The sequence below is a fragment of the Citrus sinensis genome, chromosome 2 (assembly GCF_022201045.2).
Source record: "Citrus sinensis cultivar Valencia sweet orange chromosome 2, DVS_A1.0, whole genome shotgun sequence".
In the NCBI taxonomy this organism is placed as follows: domain Eukaryota; kingdom Viridiplantae; phylum Streptophyta; class Magnoliopsida; order Sapindales; family Rutaceae; genus Citrus; species Citrus sinensis.
This window is the reverse complement of record NC_068557.1, coordinates 28858673-28883056: the sequence shown is the minus strand read 5'-3', so window position 1 is coordinate 28883056 and position 24384 is coordinate 28858673. Positions and strand designations below refer to the sequence as shown.

At 40.6% G+C, this 24384-nt stretch overlaps 4 protein-coding genes across 6 annotated transcripts in view; all 4 read right to left on the bottom strand.

Annotated features, from left to right (window-relative positions):
* The window catches only part of LOC102629341 (cysteine-rich receptor-like protein kinase 8), a 34646-nt gene extending 13359 nt beyond the window's left edge, over positions 1 to 21287 (bottom strand). Inside the window, exons 1-2 of one of the 3 annotated variants that reach the window (XM_052434652.1) lie at positions 21228 to 21276; positions 20648 to 20885 (exon numbers count right to left, since the gene is read on the bottom strand). In XM_052434652.1, the coding sequence (XP_052290612.1) occupies positions 20648 to 20885; positions 21228 to 21261 (272 nt within the window). In that variant the 5' untranslated portion in view covers positions 21262 to 21276. Of the gene's footprint in view, positions 1 to 20647; positions 20886 to 21227 lie in introns of all 3 variants that reach the window. The other 2 variants (XM_052434651.1, XM_052434653.1) reach the window with 2 other exon arrangements.
* Positions 1107 to 3370, bottom strand: LOC127899703 (cysteine-rich receptor-like protein kinase 10). Its single transcript, XM_052433381.1, has 6 exons — positions 3335 to 3370; positions 2667 to 2686; positions 2315 to 2529; positions 1978 to 2215; positions 1634 to 1784; positions 1107 to 1545 (listed from the first exon to the last, which is right to left on the bottom strand). The coding sequence occupies exons 1-6, from the start codon at positions 3368 to 3370 to the stop codon at positions 1237 to 1239; spliced, it is 969 nt and encodes a 322-aa protein (XP_052289341.1). The 3' UTR covers positions 1107 to 1236.
* On the bottom strand, positions 15516 to 18329 carry LOC127898684 (cysteine-rich receptor-like protein kinase 10). Its single transcript, XM_052433362.1, has 7 exons — positions 17534 to 18329; positions 17316 to 17429; positions 16995 to 17200; positions 16706 to 16916; positions 16381 to 16618; positions 16141 to 16297; positions 15516 to 16048 (listed from the first exon to the last, which is right to left on the bottom strand). The coding sequence occupies exons 1-7, from the start codon at positions 18327 to 18329 to the stop codon at positions 15755 to 15757; spliced, it is 2016 nt and encodes a 671-aa protein (XP_052289322.1). The 3' UTR covers positions 15516 to 15754.
* A 131-nt stretch (positions 21288 to 21418) lies between the features above and the next one.
* LOC127900351 (putative cysteine-rich receptor-like protein kinase 9) lies at positions 21419 to 23195 on the bottom strand. The gene is made up of 4 exons (XM_052434999.1): positions 22272 to 23195; positions 21934 to 22050; positions 21628 to 21836; positions 21419 to 21496 (listed from the first exon to the last, which is right to left on the bottom strand). Exons 1-4 carry the CDS (start codon positions 23074 to 23076, stop codon positions 21419 to 21421), a joined length of 1209 nt encoding a protein of 402 aa, XP_052290959.1. The 5' UTR covers positions 23077 to 23195.
* Between the last annotated feature and the right edge of the window lie 1189 nt (positions 23196 to 24384).

Below are 24384 nucleotides of genomic sequence, written 5' to 3'. Positions count from 1 at the left end.
ATGCTTGGGCTACCAAAACCAAATAGATGAGTCTTGTAGATGCCTGTACGACCACATCTGCATCACACATTAAAATTAATTCGTCCAAGTATAAACATACTATTGATTAATTAATGATGATCATATACGCTGAAGTAAATTAAAATTTGTTTTACAGTTACAAACAGAATAACTGATATAAAAAAAGAGGGGTCATAATAAAAAATTATAATTGATACTTATTAGATAAAAATATCAAACTAATTAAATTTTAACGATATATTTTTCACATGACAGAGATATAAAGAGTTAGAGCTCAAGTCACTTCATTATTGGATCCACATCCATTGACCAATAGTGCTCCACAAGCAATTTTCCCTTTATTTTGCTCGAATTTAATTAGCGAACGTTGTCCAGAGAGTTTTGTTCTCTGTAATGAGATTAAGGACTTTAATCGTCATGATCCAATAAAGCGTTTTGAGTGCGCATTTCGATGCGGAAGTAAGCATCTTGGGTGAACCACCTCAAGTATTTGACAGCGTTCGAGTCTTTGGAGTAATTGATCTTTTTGTGTTTTCAATTGATACTGTATGACGCAACGGTTTGTTAGATGTTGCTCTAACTTGCATTCTCATGAAAAGAAAAAAAAAATGCATAACAAATTCTGAATTAGAATTTGAAACGAGAAAACTCAAATTTTGGTTGAAGATTGGATGATTGGATGATGTTTAAAATGAATTTAGTACATATTTATAGTACTTATACTCATCTTCACCTACTACATTCCACTCAATAAAACACATCAACTGTAATCCACTAACACACTCAACCGTCAACACACCAGCTGTAATCCACTAATAACACTTAATAAAACACACCAACTGTAATCCACTAATAACACTCATCACACCAAATGTAATTCACTATTTGGGCCCTCATGTTTTATGATACATCACTCTAAGCCTCAAATTCCTCAATAGATTAGGTCAAGATTCGTTCATCATTTGAAATTAATTGATCAATATTTGCTTTGCTCGATCGCAACATTTTGCTTCCCTAAGTATTTAAAATACGAAGTGAATGAATGGCAGATATATATGTGGTAGCCAAAATGAATCTAACGGGGAACAATGATTCCTATTCAGTGGAAAATGAAACCATATGACGAACAAAAGATGATACTAGTGCCAAACGATCATGGCCAACGTGTTGTAAACGTAGAAATGAAAATGATGTAAATTAACAGCATATAGAGCGTCAACGAGGTGAAACATTTGAAAGGGTTAAATAAGCATCAAAACAATCTCTAATATTAGATGAGGATTGAGTTAACTTGAGAGCAACTCGGCTGAAAGAAAACGGTGGTTGGGTTGGTTTAGGAAGTGTAACGGTATCACTTGCCAACATAACAACCACAGAAGACATGGTTAGTCTGTCTGCCGGGTCTGCTTGAACGCACAGCAGCCCGATATGAATGCATTTCAACACTTCATCTGGATTAAACGATTGCTTGAGCACGGGATCCATGAGCTCTAATGCATTTCCTTCACACCATAGTTTCCATGCCTGAAATAACGTTACACGGTTCATAAATAAGGCGAGTCTAAGAAAATTGGCTTTTCAATTATAAAGAATAGTAGAGACAGCTACATACATGCGCGAGGAGGCTTCGGCTTTCTTCAGAAAGATAAAAGCTGCTATTCTTTTTGCCACTGATTATCTCTAGAAGAAGAACTCCGAAGCTAAAGACATCTGATTTAACTGAGAATAGTCCTTCCATGGCGTATTCTGGGGCCATATATCCACTATTGAAGTTGGAACTTTCTAAGATTAAATGACATGTATAAAGAGGTTTTTATGCTATATTATATTTCAGTATCTAATTTAAACTGAAAATTTTCAATGGTGACCAAAAGAAGGAAATTTTTGTAAGTGATAAAAAATAGTTTTTGATAAGAAACAAAACAAAATCAAACAGTAATTCAAGAGGTGGCATACTATGTTCCGACAACTCTATTTGTATTAGCTTTATTTTGATTTCCACCAAATATTCTTACCATTCCAAAATCTGATATCTTTGGGTTCATGTCATGATCTAGTAAAATATTGCTAGCTTTGAGGTCGCGATGAATTATTTTGAGTCGAGAATCCTCGTGCAAATATAAGAGACCTCGTGCAATTCCATTAATGATGCCAACGTGTCTTTCCCAGTCCAATTGTTCATTCCTTGTTGAATCTAATAATAAATTGAACATTATATAAGTGGTTTACTTACCTTGTCGTGTGCTCGTAAACGATTAGCAATTAAGGAAAATAGAAAGCTTGAGGAGCATACCAAAGAGAAGAAAATCAAGGCTTTTGTTGGGCATGTACTCATAGATGAGCAGCAATTCATTTCCCCTTAAGCAGCATCCCAAGAGTCTCACAAGATTCTTATGTTGTAATTTGGCAATTACAGTAACTTCATTCATGAATTCTTCTAGGCCTTGCCCAGATGTTCTTGAGAGCCTCTTCACCGCAATTTCTTTGCCATCCGCTAATACACCTTGTAAGCAAATTTCCAGAATGAATTGTTTCCATGAAACAAGAAGCTCACCTGACTGACAGTTGAATAAACTCGTTGTACATAGTGGCAAAGTTTCTTAAACAAATTAAATCATAACCTTGTGATTACCTTATAAACAGGGCCAAAGCCCCCTTCTCCTAGCTTGTTTTCATCGGAGAAATGTTATGTAGCTTCCACGGTGAGGTCAAATGGGAACAGAGGAAACTCTTTGGATTCCACTTGCTTTTCTTCTCGTAAAATATACGAGTAATGGCTTCCAATTTGACTTTCTCCCAATTTAAGTAATTGAGCCTCTCGACTAATTGCTCTCTCCTCTGCAAGCACAATGAATTTACTTTACAAAGAACAGAACAAGAGTATTGTCGCTTTCGTACCATCACCGATAATAAAACCGTTATGTACCTTGTTCTTTTTTATTTCTTTGCCTCGTACGCCAAAGAAAAGAAACAAACAGCACGACTATTACAATTGACCCTGATACTGAAGCGCCAATTTCAATCTATATTCTGTTTGCGTTCCTTCCACTTGGTGGAATCCAGGCTAAAATAATTAAGAATTTTTCATGACGACATTAAAAATGTTAGAACTTCAACCTAATTAATGGTCGTGAAATTTATGAGGATGACACAACAAACTGTGAATGTTTAATTAAATAACCTTTAATCACATGATAATGAAGTCAATGAACAACTTATCTTACTAGAAAATTTATTAATAGGTGTCACACATTTATAAGATACAAGTTGTAAGGGATTTTTGCCTCCCAGACCTCAGATATTTGGGGCAAACCGATCCGTTGGTACACATAGAGCGCTTCAACGACATGACCGGGGTGCAAGGATTATCCTAAGCCTAAAGATGCAGAGTGTTCCCACTATCTCTAGAGGGACGAGCACGCGAGTGGTATAGGAAACTTCCTCGGGAGAGTATTAAAACCTTCGAACAGATGTGCCAGGAGTTTGCAGAGCAGTTTCGTGGGGCAATGACACTGGAAGATGATATAATGGAGCTGACAAGCATGAAGCAGAGAGAGGAGGAAACCCTTCGAGAATTCATCAAAAGGTTCCACCTTGCTGTCCTCGACTTGGGAGCCTTCAATCATCCTCAGGCATTAAGGGGATTGAAAGAATGAGTGAAGATAGGACGGTTGTGGTACAACTTGAGAAGCCTAGTTATTCAGACATATTCGGCTGCTTAGGAGCAGGCTAAGAGAGACATAGAAATCGAGGAGGAAAAGGCAGCACAGATTAAGACAGACCAGCTGGAAGGATTAAAGAGCAGAGAGAAGAGAGCCGTACCAGGAAATAGGCCGATCAAGAGGAGGGACCACCATGCCTCAGGTAGTGATACAGGAAGTCGGGTAACCGCTTACCAGCCTCATCAGAGGCCACCACAGTATCAGCGCAGCAGGGCGCAACCTCTTCGCTCACCAGCTAGGGAGCCTTGGAGAAGGCATGATGCGGCATATGGTCATCTTCACTCACACCCCTATGGTAGTAGAGGGAGCAAACCAGAAGCGCTGCCACCGCCTCCAACTCATAATGGCACAAACAGAGAAAGGGCAGTGCACATGATCGACCAAAACCAGGACTATAGACGGTATACTTCCTTGAAGATCATTCTGGATAAGGTGTACGATGTCATAAAGGATCGGGGATTACTGTACCTCCCGACCCCAATAACAAACCTACCCAGCAGGAGGGATAGGGGACGCTATTGCAAGTTCTATGGTACTCATGGCCATACCACAACAGAATGCAGAGACCTCAAGACCCAGGTTGAAGATTTGGTGAGAAATCGATACCTGGACGAGTTTATAGATGAGACTTTTCCGATGGTGGCCTCGACATGTGAAGGGGAGCAGGGTAACAGGAACTTGAGCCACGAGCAGCCTATAGTAAGAGTGATTGCTGGGGGTCCAACGTTGGCCGGAGATTCCAACAGATCGAGGAAAAACTATGCTAGATATGCCATGACTAGTAAAGAGGTATTCTTCAACACCTCAGCAGCCAAATGAGCAAGAGTCAAGCAAGTGCTAATCATATGGACATATGAGGATAAAGAAGGGATTCTATACCCACATGAGGATGCGTTAGTCATCAAGGCCACCGTTGCTAGCAAAAAGTTTGACCGAATACTGGTTGACACATGGAGCTTAGTTGATGTGTTGTTTAAGTCAACTCTGGAGGAGATGGGAATAGTAGACTTGAGGTTGGAGCATACCAATACCTCCTTGAAGGGATTTGGAGGAGGAAAGCTGGTCCCTCTGGGCGTGGTCGAGCTGTCTATCATGATTGGAAGCTCCCTGGCAGAAAGGACTATGATACTAGACTTTGTGGTGGTCGATGAAGAGGGTCCTTACCAGATGATCCTAGGTCGGCCATTTCTGAGGACGAGCAAAGCGGTGCTGTCCAACCATTATCTAGCTCTCAAGTACCAGGTGAATGTGGTAGTTGGAGTGGTACGAGAAGACTAGAGAATCGCACAAAGCTGTTACTCCTCGGCAGCAAGGAAAGCAATGCAGTTAACATCCCTTGATGCCCGAGTAGGAGCAAAGAATGGCAGACAAGAACTTGTAGAGGAGCTGGAGACAGTAAGCCTGGGACCAGAGGATCCGGGAAAAACGATCCGAATTGGGTCGAGGCTTAAAGAAGAGCAGAAGCAGGAGTTGGTGCAATGCTTGCGGGCTCATCCAGATGTGTTTGCTTGGACACATGAAGACATGCCAGGGATCGACCCCGAGGTCGCATGTCATAAGCTGGCAATAAAGAAAGGTGCTCGGGTAGTAAGGCAGAAAAGGAGGTGCTTCAATCAGGAGAGGTATGAGGCTATAAACGGCGAGGTAGAGAAGCTCTTAAAAGCAGGGTTCATTCGGGAAGTGAATTATCCTGAGTAGATATCGAATGTGGTGTTAGTAAAAAAGGCTAATGGCAAGTGGAGGATGTGTGTGGATTTCACGGACCTTAACAAAGCGTGCCCGAAAGACAGCTTTCCCTTACCAAAGATCGACCAGCTTGTGGACTTAACAGCTGGACATGGCCTGCTCAGCTTCATGGACGCATTCTCGGGATACAACCAAATCCCCATATTCGAGCAAGATGAGGAGAGCACGGTATTTATTACTAACCAGAGTCTGTTCTGCTACAGGGTAATGTCGTTCGGTTTTAAAAATGCGGGGGCCACGTACAAGAGGCTGGTGAATAAAATCTTTAAGCCACTGATTGGGAGAACGATGGAGGTGTATGTTGACGACATGATAACCAAGTCAAAAATCCTGAAGGACCATATCAAGCACTTCGAGGAGACATTCGGACTTTTGAGGAAGTACAAGATGAAGCTCAACCCGGAAAAGTGTTCTTTTGGGGTCGAGTCAGGGAAATTCCTCGGGTTCATAGTGAGCCATAAGGGGTTCGAGGCAAATCTCGAGAAGATCCAGGCGATCGTGCAGATGAGGTCTCCTCGTAACCTGAAGGAGACACAGAGCCTTACGGGGAGGTTGGCGGCGTTAAGTCGATTCATATCCAAGGCTACAGATAAGTGTCAGCCATTCTTTCAAGTGATAAGGAGAGGAAAGAAAACAGAATGGACCCCAGAATGCGAAGAAGCCTTCCAAAACTTGAAGCAATATTTGCAGCAAGCACCTCTGCTGTCCACACCGAGGGATGGGGATAGGTTGTTCTTATATTTGGCGGTATCAGATCATGCCACAAGTTGTGTTCTAGTGAAAGAGGAAGAAGAGGTTCAGTATCCGATATACTACACCAACAAGGCCCTGCTCGACACCGAGACCAGATACGCACCGTTGGAGAAATGGGCACTCGCCCTTGTAGTTGCTGCTCGAAAGCTGAGGCCGTACTTTCAAGCATTCCCTATCTCGATAATAATAAACCAGCCACTACGACAAACTCTATACAAGTCGGATGCTTCTGGTCGGCTCGTGAAGTGGGCTATAGAGTTGAGTGAGTTCGACATAGACTACAAACCCCGAGCAACAATAAAGGCCCAAGTAATGGCCGATTTCGTAGCAGAATTCACAAAGCCCGAAGTTGGGTTTGACCCACACGATGCTGCAACGGTCAACAATGAAGATCGGGTATGGCAGATGTGAGTGGATGGATCCTCAGGGGAGCAGAGGTCTGGAGTAGGGATTGTCTTGGAAAGTCCAGAGGGGGAGGAGATCTTTTATGTTGTAAAGTTAGAGTTCACAGCCACGAATAACAAGGCAGAATACGAAGTCTTGATAGCAGGTTTGGAATTGGCTAAGGCAGTGAAAGCAGATAAGGTGAAGATCAGAACTGATTCCTAGCTGGTTGTAAATCATGTCAGTGAAAGATTTCAACCGAGAGATGAGAAGATGGAGCAGTACCTGAAGAAATTCAGGCAGATGATGGGGAAGTTCGAAGTGGTTGAGTTGATACAAATTCCGAGGGAGCAGAATAGTCGAGCAGATATTCTGGCCAGGATGGCAGCTGTAGCAGACCCGAAAATGCCTAAGTCGATCATTTTGGAAGTGAAAACCAACCCTAGCATCGAGCAGAATTTAGAGGTGATGCAGATAGAACAAAATGCTCGTGGATGGATCCGATAACTTCATACATTAGAAACGGGGTATTACCACCAGATAAGCTACGAGTTCGGAAGATCAGAGCCCAGGCTTCAAGGTACACAATGATTGATGGGGTGCTATATCGGCAAGGATATACGCTACCGTTCCTTCGGTGCTTGGATGAGGATGATACAGACTACGTACTGAGAGAAGTACATGAAGGAATTTGTGGAAACCACTCTGGTAGGAGGTCCCTTGCCCACAAGGTTCTAAGACATGGATATTTCTGGCCGACAATGCACCAGGATGCGCAGGAGAAGACCAGGAGCTGCATAAGTTGCCAGAGTTTTGTAAGTTTCTCTAACCAACCACCAGAGAAGCTCACCTCTATGGCCTCCCCTTGGCTATTCGCTCAATGAGGAATTGATTTGATCGGGCCGTTGCCAAGGGGACGAGGAGCAGCAACGCATGCAATAGTAGCAATAGACTACTTCATAAAGTGGATAGAAGTAGAAGCCCTCAGCAGGATCACAGAGAAGAAGACAACAGACTTCGTATGGAGAAACCTGGTCTGTCGGTAAGGGATCCCTTATACCTTGATAACGGATAATGGCAGGCAGTTCGATAATCACGGCTTCAGGGATTTCTGCCAGAACCTCGGGATAGAGTTGAAGTATTACTCGTCTGCTTACCCTCAGTCTAATGGACAAGTAGAAGCAGCCATCAAGACGATCAAGAGGCTTTTAAAAACCAGGCTTGGAGCAAAAAAAGGTGCATGGGTTGATGAGCTATCAGGTGTTTTATGGGCATACTGGACAACCCACAAAACAGTAACTGGGAAAACACCGTTCACCTTGGCTTTTGGACATGAAGCGGTCGTACCAGCCGAGATAGGAACAACCACGCACCAGACAGATCATTTTAATGAGCAGGAGAACAACGAGCAGATGTGCCTGAATCTGGATTTGCTAACTGAGAAGTGGGAGCAAGCATCGAAACGATCAGCCATTTACCAGCAGAGGGTCGCTCGGTATTATAACCAAAAGGTGAATGTACGACAGTTCAAGGCCGGAGATTGGGTGCTAAAGAGAGTGAATAAGAACACTAAAGACTCGACTCAAGGAGTGCTTGGACCGAATTGGGAGGGGCCATACAGGGTCAAGCAGATAGTGGGACCCGGAGCTTACAAGCTTGTTCGCACGGATGGCCACGAGGTGAAACACCCATGGAACGCAGCGCACCTCAGGAAATATTTCCAATAAGACTTGCTCATGTTTTAAAATTAATTCAATTTGTTCTCGTTGCTGTGCATTCTTATTTAAGTTGAATTATGCAATTAATGAAACGTCGAGGAATTTCATTCACTTGTAATTGTGCAAAAAATATCCAAGGCATGCAAAGGCTCACTAAGTCTCAAAGCATGTCTTATGGCGAGACCAGAAGCCAAACATGCCAGGATCTGCTCGACCAAGCGAAGGCGAGCAGAATCCCAAGCATTGAAAAAGTTTCTAAGGCGTGCAAAGGCTCACCAAGTCTCAAAGCCTGTTTATGGCGAGACTATAAGCCAAGCATGCCAGGATCTGCTCGACCAAGCAAAGGCGAGCATAATCCCAAGCATTGAAAAAGATCCAAGGTATGCAAAGGCTCACCAAGTCTCAAAGCATGTCTTATGGCGAGACCAGAAGCCAAGCATGCCAGGATCTGCTCGATCAAGCGAAGGCGAGCAGAATCCCAAGCATTGAAAAAGTTTCTAAGGCATGCAAAGGCTCACCAAGTCTCAAAGCATGTTTATGGCGAGACCAAAAGCCAAGCATGGCAGGATCTGCTCGACCAAGCGAAGGCGAGCAGAATCCCAAGCATTGAAAAAGTTTCTAAGGCATGCAAAGGCTCACCAAGTCTCAAAGCCTGTTTATGGCGAGACTAGAAGCCAATCATGCCAGGATCTGCTCGACCAAGCGAAGGCAAGCAGAATCCCAAGCATTGAAAAAGTTTCTAAGGCATGCAAAGGCTCACCAAGTCTCAAATCCTGTTTATGGCAAGATCAGAAGCTAAGCATGCCAGGATTTGTTCGACCAAGCGAAGGCGAGCAGAATCCCAAGCATTGGAAATTTTTCTAAGGCATACAAAGACTAAGTCTCAAAGCCTGTCTTATGGCGAGACCAGAAGCCAAGTATGCCAGGATCTGCCCGACCAAGCGAAGGCGAGTAGACTCTCAAACGAAAAATAACTTGCAACTACAACACAAGAAAGCAATTAAAAATATTTTTATTAATCTGTCAATAACTTGCAAGGCTGATAACCTTCACATACAACGTTCATTATAACACAAGATATATTCAAGAGGACGGCGGGTTAGTAAGCCGAGTAGCCTCGGTTGGCTGGTCCACCTCGGGTGCAGGGGGTATCATCAGTTGCGTCCGGGAGGGTACTCGCCTTACCAACATCAGTAGGGATTGCACAAGGAGGAGAGTTTTTCTCTTCAACCGCAATTGGCTCTACCTCCTCGGCATCCTCTTTTGCTGCCTCCTCGTCCATGTGTTGAGTAACACCAGCTATAAGGTCATCTATCTTCATATCAGGGTGCTGCTTCTCAAGGACGGCCATGATGTAACGTTAGGAATGCTGAAGTCCTTGGTCGTATTGGTTCTCAGCTTCCTTCTTCAAGTTCTCGACCTGAACTCGGTGGAAATCGCAAAGAGAATCGATCTGAGCCTCGTACATAACCTTCTGCCTTTGCAAATCCTCCTTGACCTTAGTCAGCTCTTCCTTGAGAGTAATGGCCTTTGCTTGAGTAAGAGATTCTCGCTCTATCAACTACAGATTCTCAAGATTCATGTCTCCTGCTTTCTTCTCGGCAACGTCAGCTCTGGTCATCGCCGATTGAATGTCCTCCTTCATCTTCCGGTCGTAACGGCCAACCTTGGCCTTATAGTAAGTGGCCATGCAGCCGAGATGGAAAGCGCTATACTGCATGGCCCCCACCAGCTCACCAAATGTGTTGCCGTCAAAGTCCTCCAGGTCCCTCTTGCTCACGAGTTTAGAGAACTCGTTGATATAGGGGACCAAGTGTTCTGCTCGACTGTCAGATGAACTAGATCTCGGCCCGACTGGAGGAGAAGAGGAGGAAGCGGGATCAGTGGCTGCTCCGCTAGTTTCCCCGACTTTGGCAGGAGGAGGTGGTAGGGTCTTCAAGGGAGGAACCTACTGTTGAGTGTTAGAAAATGCATATTTATAAAGGAGAAAACCCTCATTTTACATTTCAAGTCTTATTAACAACCCTTACTTTTATGTATTTAACCTTCTTGTGATTTAATTACGTATGTTTTATTTTAATTAAGTATTTTATGTATTTTAGGGGCATTATAGTCATTTCACAATAAAGGAGAGATCAGACGGTAAAACGGACATCACTTTTGAACTCAGGACGGTCGAAAACCTTAGGAGGAGCATAAAAGGAAAAAATGGCACTATTCACATGTACGGTACTATTCACGTGTACGGTACTGTCTACGTTACTGTTCACGATACTATTCACATAGACGGATCGATGACGTGGCATTGACCGATGATGTAGCATTGACTGATGAGGTGTCACGATCCTGTTGGACTAAATTCTTATGAATTATTGATGGTGACGTGGCAGCATATCAATGGACGAAAAATCTCGTGTACGGTGCATGCATCACACAGGATTATTTTCAATCAAACTGCATTACTGTTCAACCCCGGTCAAACCGTGTTACTGTTCATCCGCGTGGTCAAACCGCATACTGTTGACTGATGACGTAGCGCAATCCTAAGCGTCCAAACTGTTTTTAATCTGATGGTCATGATTTACTCCATGTATCTATAAAAAGGGGGCCTCCCCTCCTAATTTGATATCTCTGAATCCATTTTTGGGATCCATTTTCTGTAATTCCTTCTCCATCTTGTAGTTTTTACGTATTTTAATAAATTTTCATTTTGCCCCTAGTTCAATTATGTGTAGCTAATTTTCTTTCAAGCTTGGGTTGAAGGTGAAGTCTCAACATACGTCATTTCAATAGAATTCCCTTCAATTTATTCTTGTCATTTCAATTCCAATTTTAGAATTTATTCTCGCCGTTTTAATTTAAGTTTTAGCATATTCCAAATTATTTCCACCATAAATCCAATCACTCATTTACAAAATTAATTCTACACACAATTAAAATCCACCTCTTCGTGGGATCGACACTCGTCACCATTGATCTATACTACAATAGATTCGTGCGCTTGCGAGTACATTAAAATTTGCACAACACCTGCTGCACATTGTTCACCCGCTTCGCAGTGGGAGCGTCCTTATTCTGGTCCTGCTTAGCAGTATGAGGACGAGAACGTTTCCGATTCAGAGCCTCGCTCACAGCGTCCTCCATCCCAGAGTCAGTGGACACCAAGCGAGATTCGAGCAAGTTGTAGGTTGTTAGCAACTCTCGGTGCGAACAGGAATTGGCCAATACAGCCTCGACTAGCTTGAGTGGCCCGGGTTGAAGCGAGTAGTGCACACCCTAAGAACCTGAAATTCGAGCAGATATTGGATTAAAGACAAATCAGCAAAATAAGAATGACTATGGAGACAAGACATCTGAAGCGAGCAGGCAACCTGGGACCATGAAACGGGGTAGGACGTGGTAATCCTTCCCGTTAATCTGTGCAATTTGACCCCAGGGACCCCCAGCAAAAAAAAACTTTTTCTTCCAAGTCCCACCACCACCAGTTGGAAGATCAGTTATGGGTTTCTTGGTCTTGGTACTAGATTGGAAATAGTACCAGCCGGCGTCTTTGGGGCTGCTCTTTAGCTGGTACAGGTGCTTCACCTCATCAACTGTGGGCTCGCTTTGGCAACATCTATCCCACAATATGAACAGACCAGAAAGTACCCGCCACCCATTGGGGTTCAGTTGATCAGGAGCTAAATTCAACCCATTGAGTATCCGGGCAAAGTAGGGCTGAATGGGGCACCTTAGTCCAAGTTTGAAACTTTCTAAAAATAAAGTAACATACCCCCTAGGAGGTCGGCTAGGAGTATCCTTTTTTCCTAGGATCTTGAGGGGAATTTCATCAGGAATGTCGTATCCAGCCCGGAGATTAACTAGCTCATCTACTGTGGTCGTGCACGTTATAAAATCAATAGCATAATGTTGTGATAGAGCTCTACCCCCTACTGTGCTCTTCCTATCTGGTCGCGATGTTCTTGGTGGGGACATTTCACTAGAATCATCCTCCTGGCCTTCACTCAAGGTGTCTTCCGAACCAGAAGAACCCTCGTCATCGCTATTACCGGTTGAGGAGGTTGTTTGGGGGGACATCCTCCTAGCACTAGTTCCAACACTAGGTCTAATGGGTTCTAAGGGGATCCCGGGGTCAAAAGTAGAATCGGCGAGCAGACTAGGCAAGAAGTCTAACTCGTCGTCATCAATCTCAACGACCTTCTCTTTACCTTTTGACATTCCCTAAACTATAACCAGAACTGCATCACCAAACACTACCTAAGCAAAACGTAAAAGAAATTGTCTATAACTATTCACGACCGAGGAAAAAAGAAATAATACCTGAAGTTGTGACTTAGTCGGAGAGAGACAAGGAATGAAGCTTTTACGCCAAGGGGGAGGAAGGACTCATTCGCCGGAGAGATAGAAACAGAGTAAATGATGAGTTTCTCTTTTGGGAGTTTTGGGTTTTCTTAATGAGGAACAAACTCTTGGGTTGCCAGCATTTAATGGCATAAATCCCAAGAGATTCGTAACCGTCGATTTGAAATTCAAATAAAGGGGTAGATTTCTGCCACATCACCTCGTCCGTAATTAAATGCGACACGACTCTTGGCAGCCTTTTCCTATCCCGCGCGAGCAAGAACTGTCGAGTTTCTACTGTCGGCTCACTATGTTACCCAACACCAGAAACTGAAGGACCGGTGTTTGGGGGATGTGCTTCGACGAAGACCAGCAGTGATGAGCAGACATCTGGTGGCAGGGTCCCGTGAGCAGGTATATCTTATAAGAGTCTGATAGCATGGGAGCAGGAGCAGAAATATTCTGCTTGTCCACGAATACGCCATCCGCAAGGCCGATCTCCTGTTAGAAGCATAAAGCCATTCCTGCTAAAGCTTGAGTCGAGGAGACCCGGTCAACGACAGTTGGCGAGACGTGCTCTCCAACCCGAGAATCAAGGCACGAAGGCCATACAACCACCCACGATTGCAGAAATGGAGCATCCACTTTCGAGAGGTGGGAGGATAACGGGCGTGAATGGAGGGAAGGTCTGAATTCAGGAGAAGCCTATAAAAAGGTAGCCAGCGAAGGTAAAAGGGTTAGAATTTTTGACATTGAAACTAAGATAGAGAGAACACTCAATACTCTACACCAGAAATAAGCCATAAGAGTCTGATAGCATGGGAGCAGGAGCAGGAATATTCTGCTTGTCCACGAATACGCCATCCGCAAGGCCGATCTCCTGTTAGAAGCATAAAGCCATTCCTGCTAAAGCTTGAGTCGAGGAGACCCGGTCAACGACAGTTGGCGAGACGTGCTCTCCAACCCGAGAATCAAGGCACGAAGGCCATGCAACCACCCACGATTGCAGAAATGGAGCATCCACTTTCGAGAGGTGGGAGGATAACGGGCGTGAATGGAGGGAAGGTCTGAATTCAGGAGAAGCCTATAAAAAGGTAGCCAGCGAAGGTAAAAGGGTTAGAATTTTTGACATTGAAACTAAGATAGAGAGAGCACTCAATACTCGACACCAGAAATAAGCCATAAGATTTGTGGCTAACGTTCTCAGGAACACAAAACCTTCATTTCTGACTTGAACGTCGGAGGGTTTACGCCGGGAAAATAACCGGCGTGCTCTGACCTGTTTTTGCGTACGCAGGAACTTCTGGAGAAGAATCCTTACGAGGAGAGATCCTAGTCGTGGTAGAGTTGGTTGAGGAGAGATCCTAGTCGTGGTCGAGAGGGTAACCAGAATCTCGCATCAACAAATATATCACAATCCCCTTACGTTATTTTTATTTGCTGTTATCCTCTCTTCTTTTTATCTTTTTATCTTTATCTCAGAAATTTCCAACTAATCGGGTTCGCCAACATAGGGGATCCATTTCCAAGGTTGACACCCAAGACTTTCTCGACTATGAATAACATTTGAATTTTCCATGTAAGTTTTGGCCCATGTTCACCTTGTCGAGTTCCTTAATTTTGTTATTACTGGAAAATCTTCGCCTTGTAGGATTAAAGCCAGAGTCGGATTGGGAATTAGAATACGATACTACCTTAAAATGAAACGGATCAGAAATTTACTTGTAGTTGTCCTTTTCGAGCAATATTTTACGAATTATTTATTTTCAATTTTATATGTTTTAAGATTATCTCTTCCGTCCATTTCAAGTTTTCAACAGATCAGAATATTGATGTCGTCGGAAAACAATTGTAATAATCGGCACGACTGGATAAGAACTAGGTGGTCCAATGACTTTTTGTTTCATTAATTCAAAGGCCTTTTATAGTTGATGTTAGGGTAAAATTTAATTCATCTCTTACTTAAAATGTCATTCAATTTTAATTTTTTTTCCTAAAGGTGTGAAAATATTAATTTACCTCCATTTAATGTCAAGAAGAGCCAAAAAAAAAAAAATTCCTCTCGTCTTTTAAATAAAAATAGAGGTAAATTCATGCTACCACTCTTTCAAACACTAAAAATGAGCATATTTTGTTTTTATTAGCTCAAATGATAATACACATCAATTTTAGGACACCGCTATTGTCTGCTGCTTTCAAATGTGTCGTTTCTTAGGCTTGGGCTTCAGATTCGATAATCTTTCCCTAAATTCAAGATACAATAGATAAACTACATGAATCACCCTATTTCAATTGTTATTCTAGAGTTTTACAACTATTCATTAAAAAAGCCTGTTCTAGTTGGATAAAAACCTGTTACGATAAACTTCAGTTTAATCAATATTGCAAGATATTTGTTATAAAATAAAAGTTAATAAATATGTATAACTACTCTGGCTTTTGGGTTAGATATAGTATTTTTAAAAATGTTCAACTACTGTACTGGACCACTGCAAATAATTTCTAACCCTAAATATATAATTAGATATTGATGCTGATGATATACTTGCTTTGGTCGTTGATTTAAGAGTTGGGACAAATTAACATACAAGAGGCTGCTCACTAGCTTGACCTCTTATAATATTTTGATTAGATAATCTCATTAGCTAGTATGAAGAACAAAATTAATAGATCATTGTCAAAAGTCTACTCTCTTATAGAACATAATCAGCCACTAGATGACTCTGACTCCCCTATTTTCAATATTCTGATTCGTCTCATGAAACCTTTGAAGGTATGAATGGAAAGGTACTGTGGCCGGTTTGTATAAAAGAATAATTAAATAGACTAGATAATAAGATCAATATATATATATATATATATATATATATCGTTATTTTACAATCCGAGAGTGCGAGTCGCTCTTTCACTCTTTGCTGTTTATCCCAAATACGGACTCACAGATTAATTATTACATTTGTAAAATCCACATACCCTTTGGTTGAAATACAAGCGAAGTGGGGATATAACACTATGTATGACAAGAAAGGCATCAGCCCAGTGCACATTCAAACTCATTCATTGCCTGAATCACCGAGGCGAAAGATCAGAAATTGTTAAACCATTGACAGAGCAATAATTGTTATCATCATCATCCGTAACTCTTCCAAAAGAGAAGGCAGGTTTTTGAGGCTGGCAAAGAGTAATGGTTTCACCCTGTAACATTACAACAACGGATGACATGGTAGGCCTGTCAAATGCATCCTCTTGAACACACAACAAACCAATATGAATGTATCTTAAAAATTCATCTGGAGAACATGTATCGGTCAACAGTGGATCAATCAGATCCAATGCGTTCCCTTCATTCCAGAGATGCCATGCCTGCATCATCATTAAAGTGGATTAAAAATTTTGCAGTACTAAATATAAATTCCCGAAATAAAATGCACGTTCTTTATTGTAGACAGATTTACATAGGCTAGGAGGTTCGGGGCAGTCGCGCCTCTTGATTGATTGAAGCCTGTGTTTCTCCTTCCAGTTATAATCTCAATCAAGAGTACTCCAAAGCTAAAAACATCAGACTTTATGGAATATAATCCCTCCATTGCATATTCAGGAGCCATATATCCACTATTTACCAAAAAGAAAAATATAATCTTTATTATTAATTGAGAATAGCATATTTGAGCTATAAGTAAATAGGTTTTACTTACTATGTTCCGACTATTCTGGCAGTATTAACTTCACCTTCACTTCCGGCGAATATCCTTGCCATTCCAAAATCTGAGATCTTGGGGTTCATGTCATAGTCTAACAACACATTGCTAGCTTTTAGGTCCCTGTGAATGATTCTAAGTCGAGAATCCTCATGAACGTAAAGAATTCCCTTGGCAATTCCATTTACAATAGTAATACGTTTGCTCCAACACAGTAGCCCACGTTTCCTTGGATCTAAAATTAAGAGTGCCAGAAAGAGGAATAAATCGATGTTCTGAGAATTCAAAGGGACAATAATAAATGAAAAAGAAAAGCGCATACCAAAAAGGATCGCATCAAGGCTGCTGTTTGGCATAAATTCGTAGACAAGCAGCTTTTCGTCTCCGTCAACACAAAAACCTAGAAGCTTGACGAGATTTTTGTGCTGTAGCTTCAATATAAGGAGCACTTCATTTGTGAATTCTGCATTGCCCTGCTCAGAACAGCTGGAGAGCCTCTCCACTGCTACTTCCTTGCCGTCACTTAATACACCCTGATAATTTTTATTTCTTATTTTTAAAACATATTAATGGATGACTTTTTATTTTTATTTTTTAAATAATAATAATACCTTGTAAACAGGACCAAAACCACCTTGTCCTAGCATATTCGAATCGGAAAAGTTATTGCTTGCTACATGTAATGTTTCCAGATCAATATAAAAGTCCTGAGCTTTTAGATCATCATCCCTCCCCAAAACATGTTGATAATGGAGGCCTGTTTTGCTTGCGTCCCCAATTTTATGTAATTGAATCTGCTTTCTTACCATACCCTTCCCTAACACACGAAGGCAAAATTTGAAGAGATAAAATTAAAAGAAAAAGAAAAAAGGGTGAAAACAGATGATGCCAGAACAGAAAATAGCTTGAAAACTTTCTGATAAAATCTTTACTTTTCCGGGCTACCTTTTTTGCAGCAAAGAAGTAGCAAGTGGAAGCAACAACTAGCAGTAGAAAAGCTGCTACAGCGGCTAGAATTATAATCATCCACATCTTCCTTTGGTTGCCTGCATATATTTGATACCACGAACAGAATACTACATTAAGTTCCATTCTTCAAACACCACATGGATTAAGAAATTAATTCTTATGGTGAAATTGCACTACTTACCTTTCCCTGATGCTTGGTTTCCAACTGAGACAGAAGCTTCTGTGTTACCGTTATAAAAGGCATATAATTCATACCTCAAATAGCAGCTACGACTGAGAAGTCGTGCTCCTCTTGAAAAATAGCAGCAAGATAAAATATCTGCTATAGCTTTGTTGAGGCATGCATCACAATCATCGGCAGATAGATCTTTGGTGCATTGAACTAGAGCATATAAAGTGTCGGAATTTGTGAAGGGTACTTCACCAATTGCATACATTTCGTTTGAAGGATCAAAAGCTGCCAGTTTGGTGAGATTATTCAGAGTGTTGTTCACAACAGATCTATACCTCTCGGGTTCTGATATATTTTTTCTGTTGTATTTAGGAATGTTTCCTGAGACATCCAATTGGCCAAAGAAATTTCCGTAAGCATAGCGCAACTGACAGACCTCTTCCCACACGATTGCGTCGGTTTTGTTTGGACAAAGTTTGGTGATGTCTTGTGTTGCTGTGGTTATTAAGTTGTTGCAAGTGTCATTTGAAATATAGTTGAGGCACGTGTAGAGACCATAAACTCTATCTGAGTCATTCCCTGAAGACGCATCGGAAAACTTGGCAGCAGAAGCATTCAAGGCTAAAGAAATGACGACTTTTTTCAGGTTTCTATAGATTGGACCAGCATGTCCATAATCAGCGGCACTGCTTGAACAAGTGTTATAGGGAGGGCTATCGCCAAAAGCAAGATCATGAGGAGTGGCTGTGAGAGAATAAATGAAAATTAATTGAATGACTTTTGAAACACTGATGATATGAGCCATATCTTGCCTTTTGGAACCACTGTGCAATAATGAAAAGTGTTCTCTATTATGCAGCTAACACAGTTCTTGGGCTAGCTATTTATGGTGCTTCAACCACTTCGTTCATGGTATTTTCTTGGAAGAATTCTCAGTGGACAAATATATTAGTCATTTTCTAGTAACTCTATGGTGAAGCATATAAGGCTAGAGATTTCGAGTCACACGATTACTCTGGCTCTGTTAGTGGGGATATTTACATTTTTAATTTTGCATGAGTAAAACAGTAAATTGTAGCCCGTAGATAGCTGAGGAAAAAAAAAATTGGTAGGACTTTGACTAATTGAGCGTAGTCTCTGGGAAAGTGTTACTATAATAAATAACCACTTAGTCTGACTGAATTGAATTGATGTCTGGAGTGATACATAAACTTATGAAGCATGCATCGACAGAAAAAGATTAGCAAGAAAACAAATCAAAAGTAAACTAGCTGGCCATTTCGACACGTCAATGACAATAAACTAATTGTAATAAACTTGAGAGGCGGCTTTTAATAAGCAGGAGGTCAATGTAGAATCTCCGTTGCAAACCTGCAATGCAAAGTGGTTAACTTCAACATGTAATCCAAGGCCCATCCATATGCAAATGGAAAGGAGCTTCAAAGAATAACCATAGAGAATGCAAACCCAGACACGCAAAAGAAATAACTTTTGCACGCTGCACAATGACACGAAATAAGTTGCGTAATCTCAAGTGTTGAAATGTCTCTGTGACGGAATATTTCAACTGCACACTGAGACTATACAAAGGGTAGATTTTGAGATAACAGATTCCTACCAGTTATCACTGCAACGTTGGTCTATACATTTTTGGGTTATAGACAAAAGAAGCAATCAGCTGGATAAGAAAATTGCGGTAGCTGTTTGGTATAACAAATCATGGCTGCCAAACCTATTTCCAATGACTGGGTTGTGAAAATTTTCTTGCTTTTGCATACTTTCTCTGAATTCCTGACATTGAAAGAAATTTCTTCAATGTCATATAATCACAATTTTTTCCAGCAGTTTGACAGGGTAAATCAAGAGTATAAATGGGGATGTGATAGAACAGAGTAGTCTAGTTTGCAGGTATAAATATTAACAAGGAACAACTGATAAATTAAAATCATGTGATCAGTTAGTAACATGACTTACACATATGTGTCCTAAATCTTCAAGTAAAAGAGATGAAGAAAAAAAGTTAGTGTGTCTTCATCATTATCACCGGGGGGATACATCTGAAACAGTAACATTATTAACAGAACCAACTTTAGCAGACGATAAAAGGTGACCGGAATTCGCAACAACTCGGCCTACAGAAAATGCAGGCTCGGTTGGTTGAGGAATTGTCATGGAATCACTTGCCAACATAACAACCACTGATGACATGGTAGGTCTGTCTGCGGGGTCTTGCTGAACGCACAACAATCCAATATGAATAAATTTCAGCAGTTCATCTGGAGCACATGACTGCTTTAGTACTGGGTCTATCAACTCCACTGCATGTCCTTCACACCATAGTTTCCATGTCTGGAATATTAAAAAGGTCGAAATCAAAGATTAGGCTATCGAATTATTTAAAAAGAAAAAGAGAGAGAGAGAGTGTGTGTGTGTGTGTGTTACATACGTAAGTAAGGAGGGTTTGACCATGTTCGGAAAAATAAAATCCATTGTTCTTTCTCCCACTTATTATCTCTAGCAGAAGAACTCCAAAACTGAAAACATCAGATTTAATAGAAAATATGCCTCCCATTGCATACTCTGGGGCCATGTATCCACTGTTTGAACAACAAAATAAGATCAAAGTTATGGAAAAATTAATGAAGTCTGGGAAACTTGCTTGTTAGCCTCATAAAAATTTGATTAGAAGTTATAGAAGACAGGTTTATAGCTTTAGCTTAGGTTAATGATTAATCCTTTGCAGAAGCATAATTGCATTTCTAAACGACCGTTTTTCTTTTTTTTCTTTTTTTAAATTACATAAATATAAAATAAACACATTGCCAACTCCAACGTATGCAGAATTCAAACCCAGATATTTTGAAGCATCCCACCAGTTGAACCAACTTCTTATTCTTAATTCTTGATGTTCTAATTTTATAACTGTCATCAGTAGAATCCTCGTATAGAAAGACCAAGCTTTATAACGGATTTATTAGACACTAAATTTTCCCCAAGCTTGACAACACAAATGTAAGAAAAGAACAAACAAAGGAGCAATTGAGATTAAAAATGGGAACATTAAATTTTTTTTTTTAATTCCAACAGGAAGGAAAATGAGCTTCTAGGATAGAAGCCACTTACTATGTACCAGCAATTATATTTGTATTAGCTTGATTTTGATTTCCGCCAAATATCCTCGCTGTTCCAAAGTCTGATATTTTTGGGTTCATATCATCATCTAGTAAGACATTACTAGCTTTGAGGTCTCTATGAATAATTTTGAGGCGAGAATCCTCGTGCAAATACAATATACCTCTTGCTATTCCATTAATGATGCTTAGACGCCTTTTCCAGTCCAACTGTACACTCCTCGTTGCATCTAACAATGAATTGAACACAAGATGTAACTTGATTAGTTTGTCCGCAAGCTCCATTGCTGGTGCAAGGAAGGGAAAGCGAAGGGAGAAAACACCAAAAATTTGTTACATTTGCTATATGTATGTGGTGCGGCAGGTAGTTATGTTACATAAACAGGGAACATAATATAAATATGGGCAATTCCAGCTAGGGGCTTGATAAAGTTTGGAACTAAGAAGAAATCCTTACCATAATATCTGATTTTATTTGCACAACTTAACAGCCAGTTTACAATTAGGAAATGCGCATGAGCCTTACAATATATACAATAGATAGCATTTAATAGAGAGCGAGAGAGACAAACCAAAAAGATGGACATCAAGGCTTTTATTTGGCATGTACTCATAGATGAGCAGCAGCTCCTGTCCCTCTAAGCAGCATCCCAAGAGTCTCACAAGGTTTTTGTGTTGTAATTTGGCAATCAAATTAACTTCGTTCTTGAACTCCTTTAGCCCTTGCCCAGATGTTCTTGAGAGCCTTTTCACTGCAATTGCCTTACCATCCGCTAATGTACCCTGGAAGCAACCATCCGCCGTTACCAATGAAAACAAAATAGCTAGCAAAGTGCCTAATCTATAAATGTCATTCAAATTTCAAAGAATGAAAGATTGCATTTGGTCAGTAATAATATTGCATTCTTTGAGTGAACACATTTAGTTTCTTATAATTTATAAAATTGAAGCCATCACCGTATAATCAATTACCTTGTACACAGGGCCAAATCCACCTTGTCCAAGCTTATTTTCATCGGAGAAATGGTTTGTGGCTTCAAGTGCAAGGCCTAATGGGAACAAAGGGAATTCTTGAGATTCCGCCTGCTGCTCCCCTCCTCGTAAAATATCATAGGAGTAATGATTCCCAATTCTTCCTTCCCAGTGATGAAATTGAACCTCTTGACTGTTTCTTTTCTCCTCTGCAAGTCAATTAACTGGATTTAAATATAAATTGAAACGGGGAAAAGACGAACGTAGAAGCGAGAAAACTTTTATAATGCCAAGTAAATTCTTTACCTTGGCCTCGTTCATACCTTCTCCGCCGGTACCAAAGAAACGAACCGAACAGCACTACTATAATTGCTGATAAAGTTGTGCCAATTGCAATACTTATTGCTCTTCTCCTCTTCCCTCCTTTCCAGACGCAAAACAATATTAAAAAAAAAAAGCAGTTAAGGATCAGGATTTGTATGGCTAGCTACACAGGTCTCAATTTTATCACTTATTTTGCAATGATCTCAATTCATCCACCATCTCTGCCATTGAATTGTATGAAATCAATGACTCAAAATTTTTGTTGAAAATCTACGTCAAAATAGCCCTATAAATGTATTAAAATCAAACAGAGTAGTTACCTGGTGCAGAGCTGGGTGCTAGAGCTCCTACTGCAGGTACCTTGGAGTAGGGGTGCAGCTCGAACCCCATGATACAACTTGGGAAAAGAATTCTACCGAATCCCGTTCCCGGCGGGTCGAAGCACTTTTGAATCCAACGAATAGTATTATTCAGGCAATCTCGACAGTCATCTACTGACAACACTGGTATACACTGCCCAAAAGTTTCAAGTCTATTAATGTTGGAAATGTTAGTCCCTTTGGTTGCATTTCGGAAAGAACTTAAACTTGGCATGGCAATTACGTCGTTGAAGGACTGAGCCAAGATCCTAGTAACGTTTCTCGGTACAGAAAAGTTTCGTACTATGTACATGCAAAGAACTGTGGAAGTATCCATGATGGGTAAAGACTTGTCGGAGTAGCGAACCATGCACTCTCGGTACCATATAATTGCCTTCCTGGTGCCATTACATTTTTTCATCACGGCTTTAACCGCTGTAGCTATGCACCTTTGGCAGGACTGGAAAGTAATGTCGAATTTACAAAGATAAAGACCAAAAGCTGTGTCAGGAAAATAGCCTTCTGTGGCGCTGTAATAGAGGGAGTTGCCGGCTTCAGAGTGAAGCTTTCGGTTGAAGAGGCTATGGACGTTGTGGATGAACGCGTAGGAAGAAGTATTAATATTGTTAATTGATGCAGGGCAAGTCAGGACCATGTTTTCGTCAACAAACGTAGTCTGTGACATTATAACATGGGAATGGGATAGAATGGCCAGCAAGAGAAACAAGCGAAGAGTTATTATTGAGGCCGAAAATAGCATCGTCATTCTGGATTTTGAAATCGGAAAAGCACGATTTGGCTGAATATTTCTTTCTGTAAAAGTAAAGCAAGGTGGTAATTATATATATATACTAGTACAACCTTATATGCTGATTGAGAGGTAGAGACGAAAATTAAACTTCAGTCGATGAGAAATTGAGCAAGGAAATATATATACTAAAGTCTGCTGAGACAGGCAACATTTGATCAAGTCAAGTATAAATATTATATATATATACATATATACTTCTATACAAAAATTTCACTAAAGTCTTATGGAACAGGTAACGTTTGATCAAATCAAACATTTAATTATATTTTACTTTGAAGAGTTTTCATTTGATGTACGACATGTGAGTGGTAAACTGCAGTTATCTAATTTGATTTTCAATTAAGCATATAGTTTATTGTTAATCTTCATTTTTTTTATTTTTAATTAAGCATATAGTTTATAGTTAATTTTCATTTTTTTATAATGTTAGTTGATGCAGAAATCTGGTTGGTGGAAGAGTTGCAACCAGATGTCCACGCAAACACTTAAATTTGTATTAATGGGAACAGCTTTGGCTTGCACTTCCTTTGCTTGAGCAGATTCTTGCGACCACAAGCACTTCTACGAAACTGACTTGCATTCACATAAACAGTTAGGGGGACGCTGAATGTTTTTTTCGGCGTGAACCCTCCGATGCTCAAGTCAGTAATCATTTCTTTTAGGTAAAACTTATGCCACAACTCATGTGGCTTAATTTTGATTGCTTTTGAACAAAAAAAAAAAAAAGCTTTTTTTAACGAAATTTCAAATTAACTGAAAAAAAAATTTGAAATGAGAGAAGAGAAAGAAAGTGAAAGAGTTTAGACAAAGAAAATAGAAAAACTTACCTACTTTGAATTTCCATAGGTTCTTATAGAGGACTGAGACTCATGTTCCTAGATAAGAGAGAGTAGTTGTTAGTCTATCAGGATCTTGCCCTGATTTTTCGGAGAGAATCCTCAAGTTGACTCTTGATTGAGTCTTCAAGTTGACTTTGTTTGAGTTTCTCCTCGCGAGATCCTTGTGCGAGCACACCTGCAAAGCGACCTGCCTACCACATGATGACCTAAACAGATTGTTTATGAGTTCCTTAGAATCACAACTCAAGAAGGCTTGTTTACAACTCTAGTGTCAAGGAGAGGATGATTAATGATTTGCACATAATTGTATCCAATCATGCTCCCACTTTTATCCTTCAAACAACATTCTTTGAATTATCGTCACATTTTATTCCTTTTGGTTCAAATTTGTATTCAACGTTTTATTAGACAAACCAAGAAACTT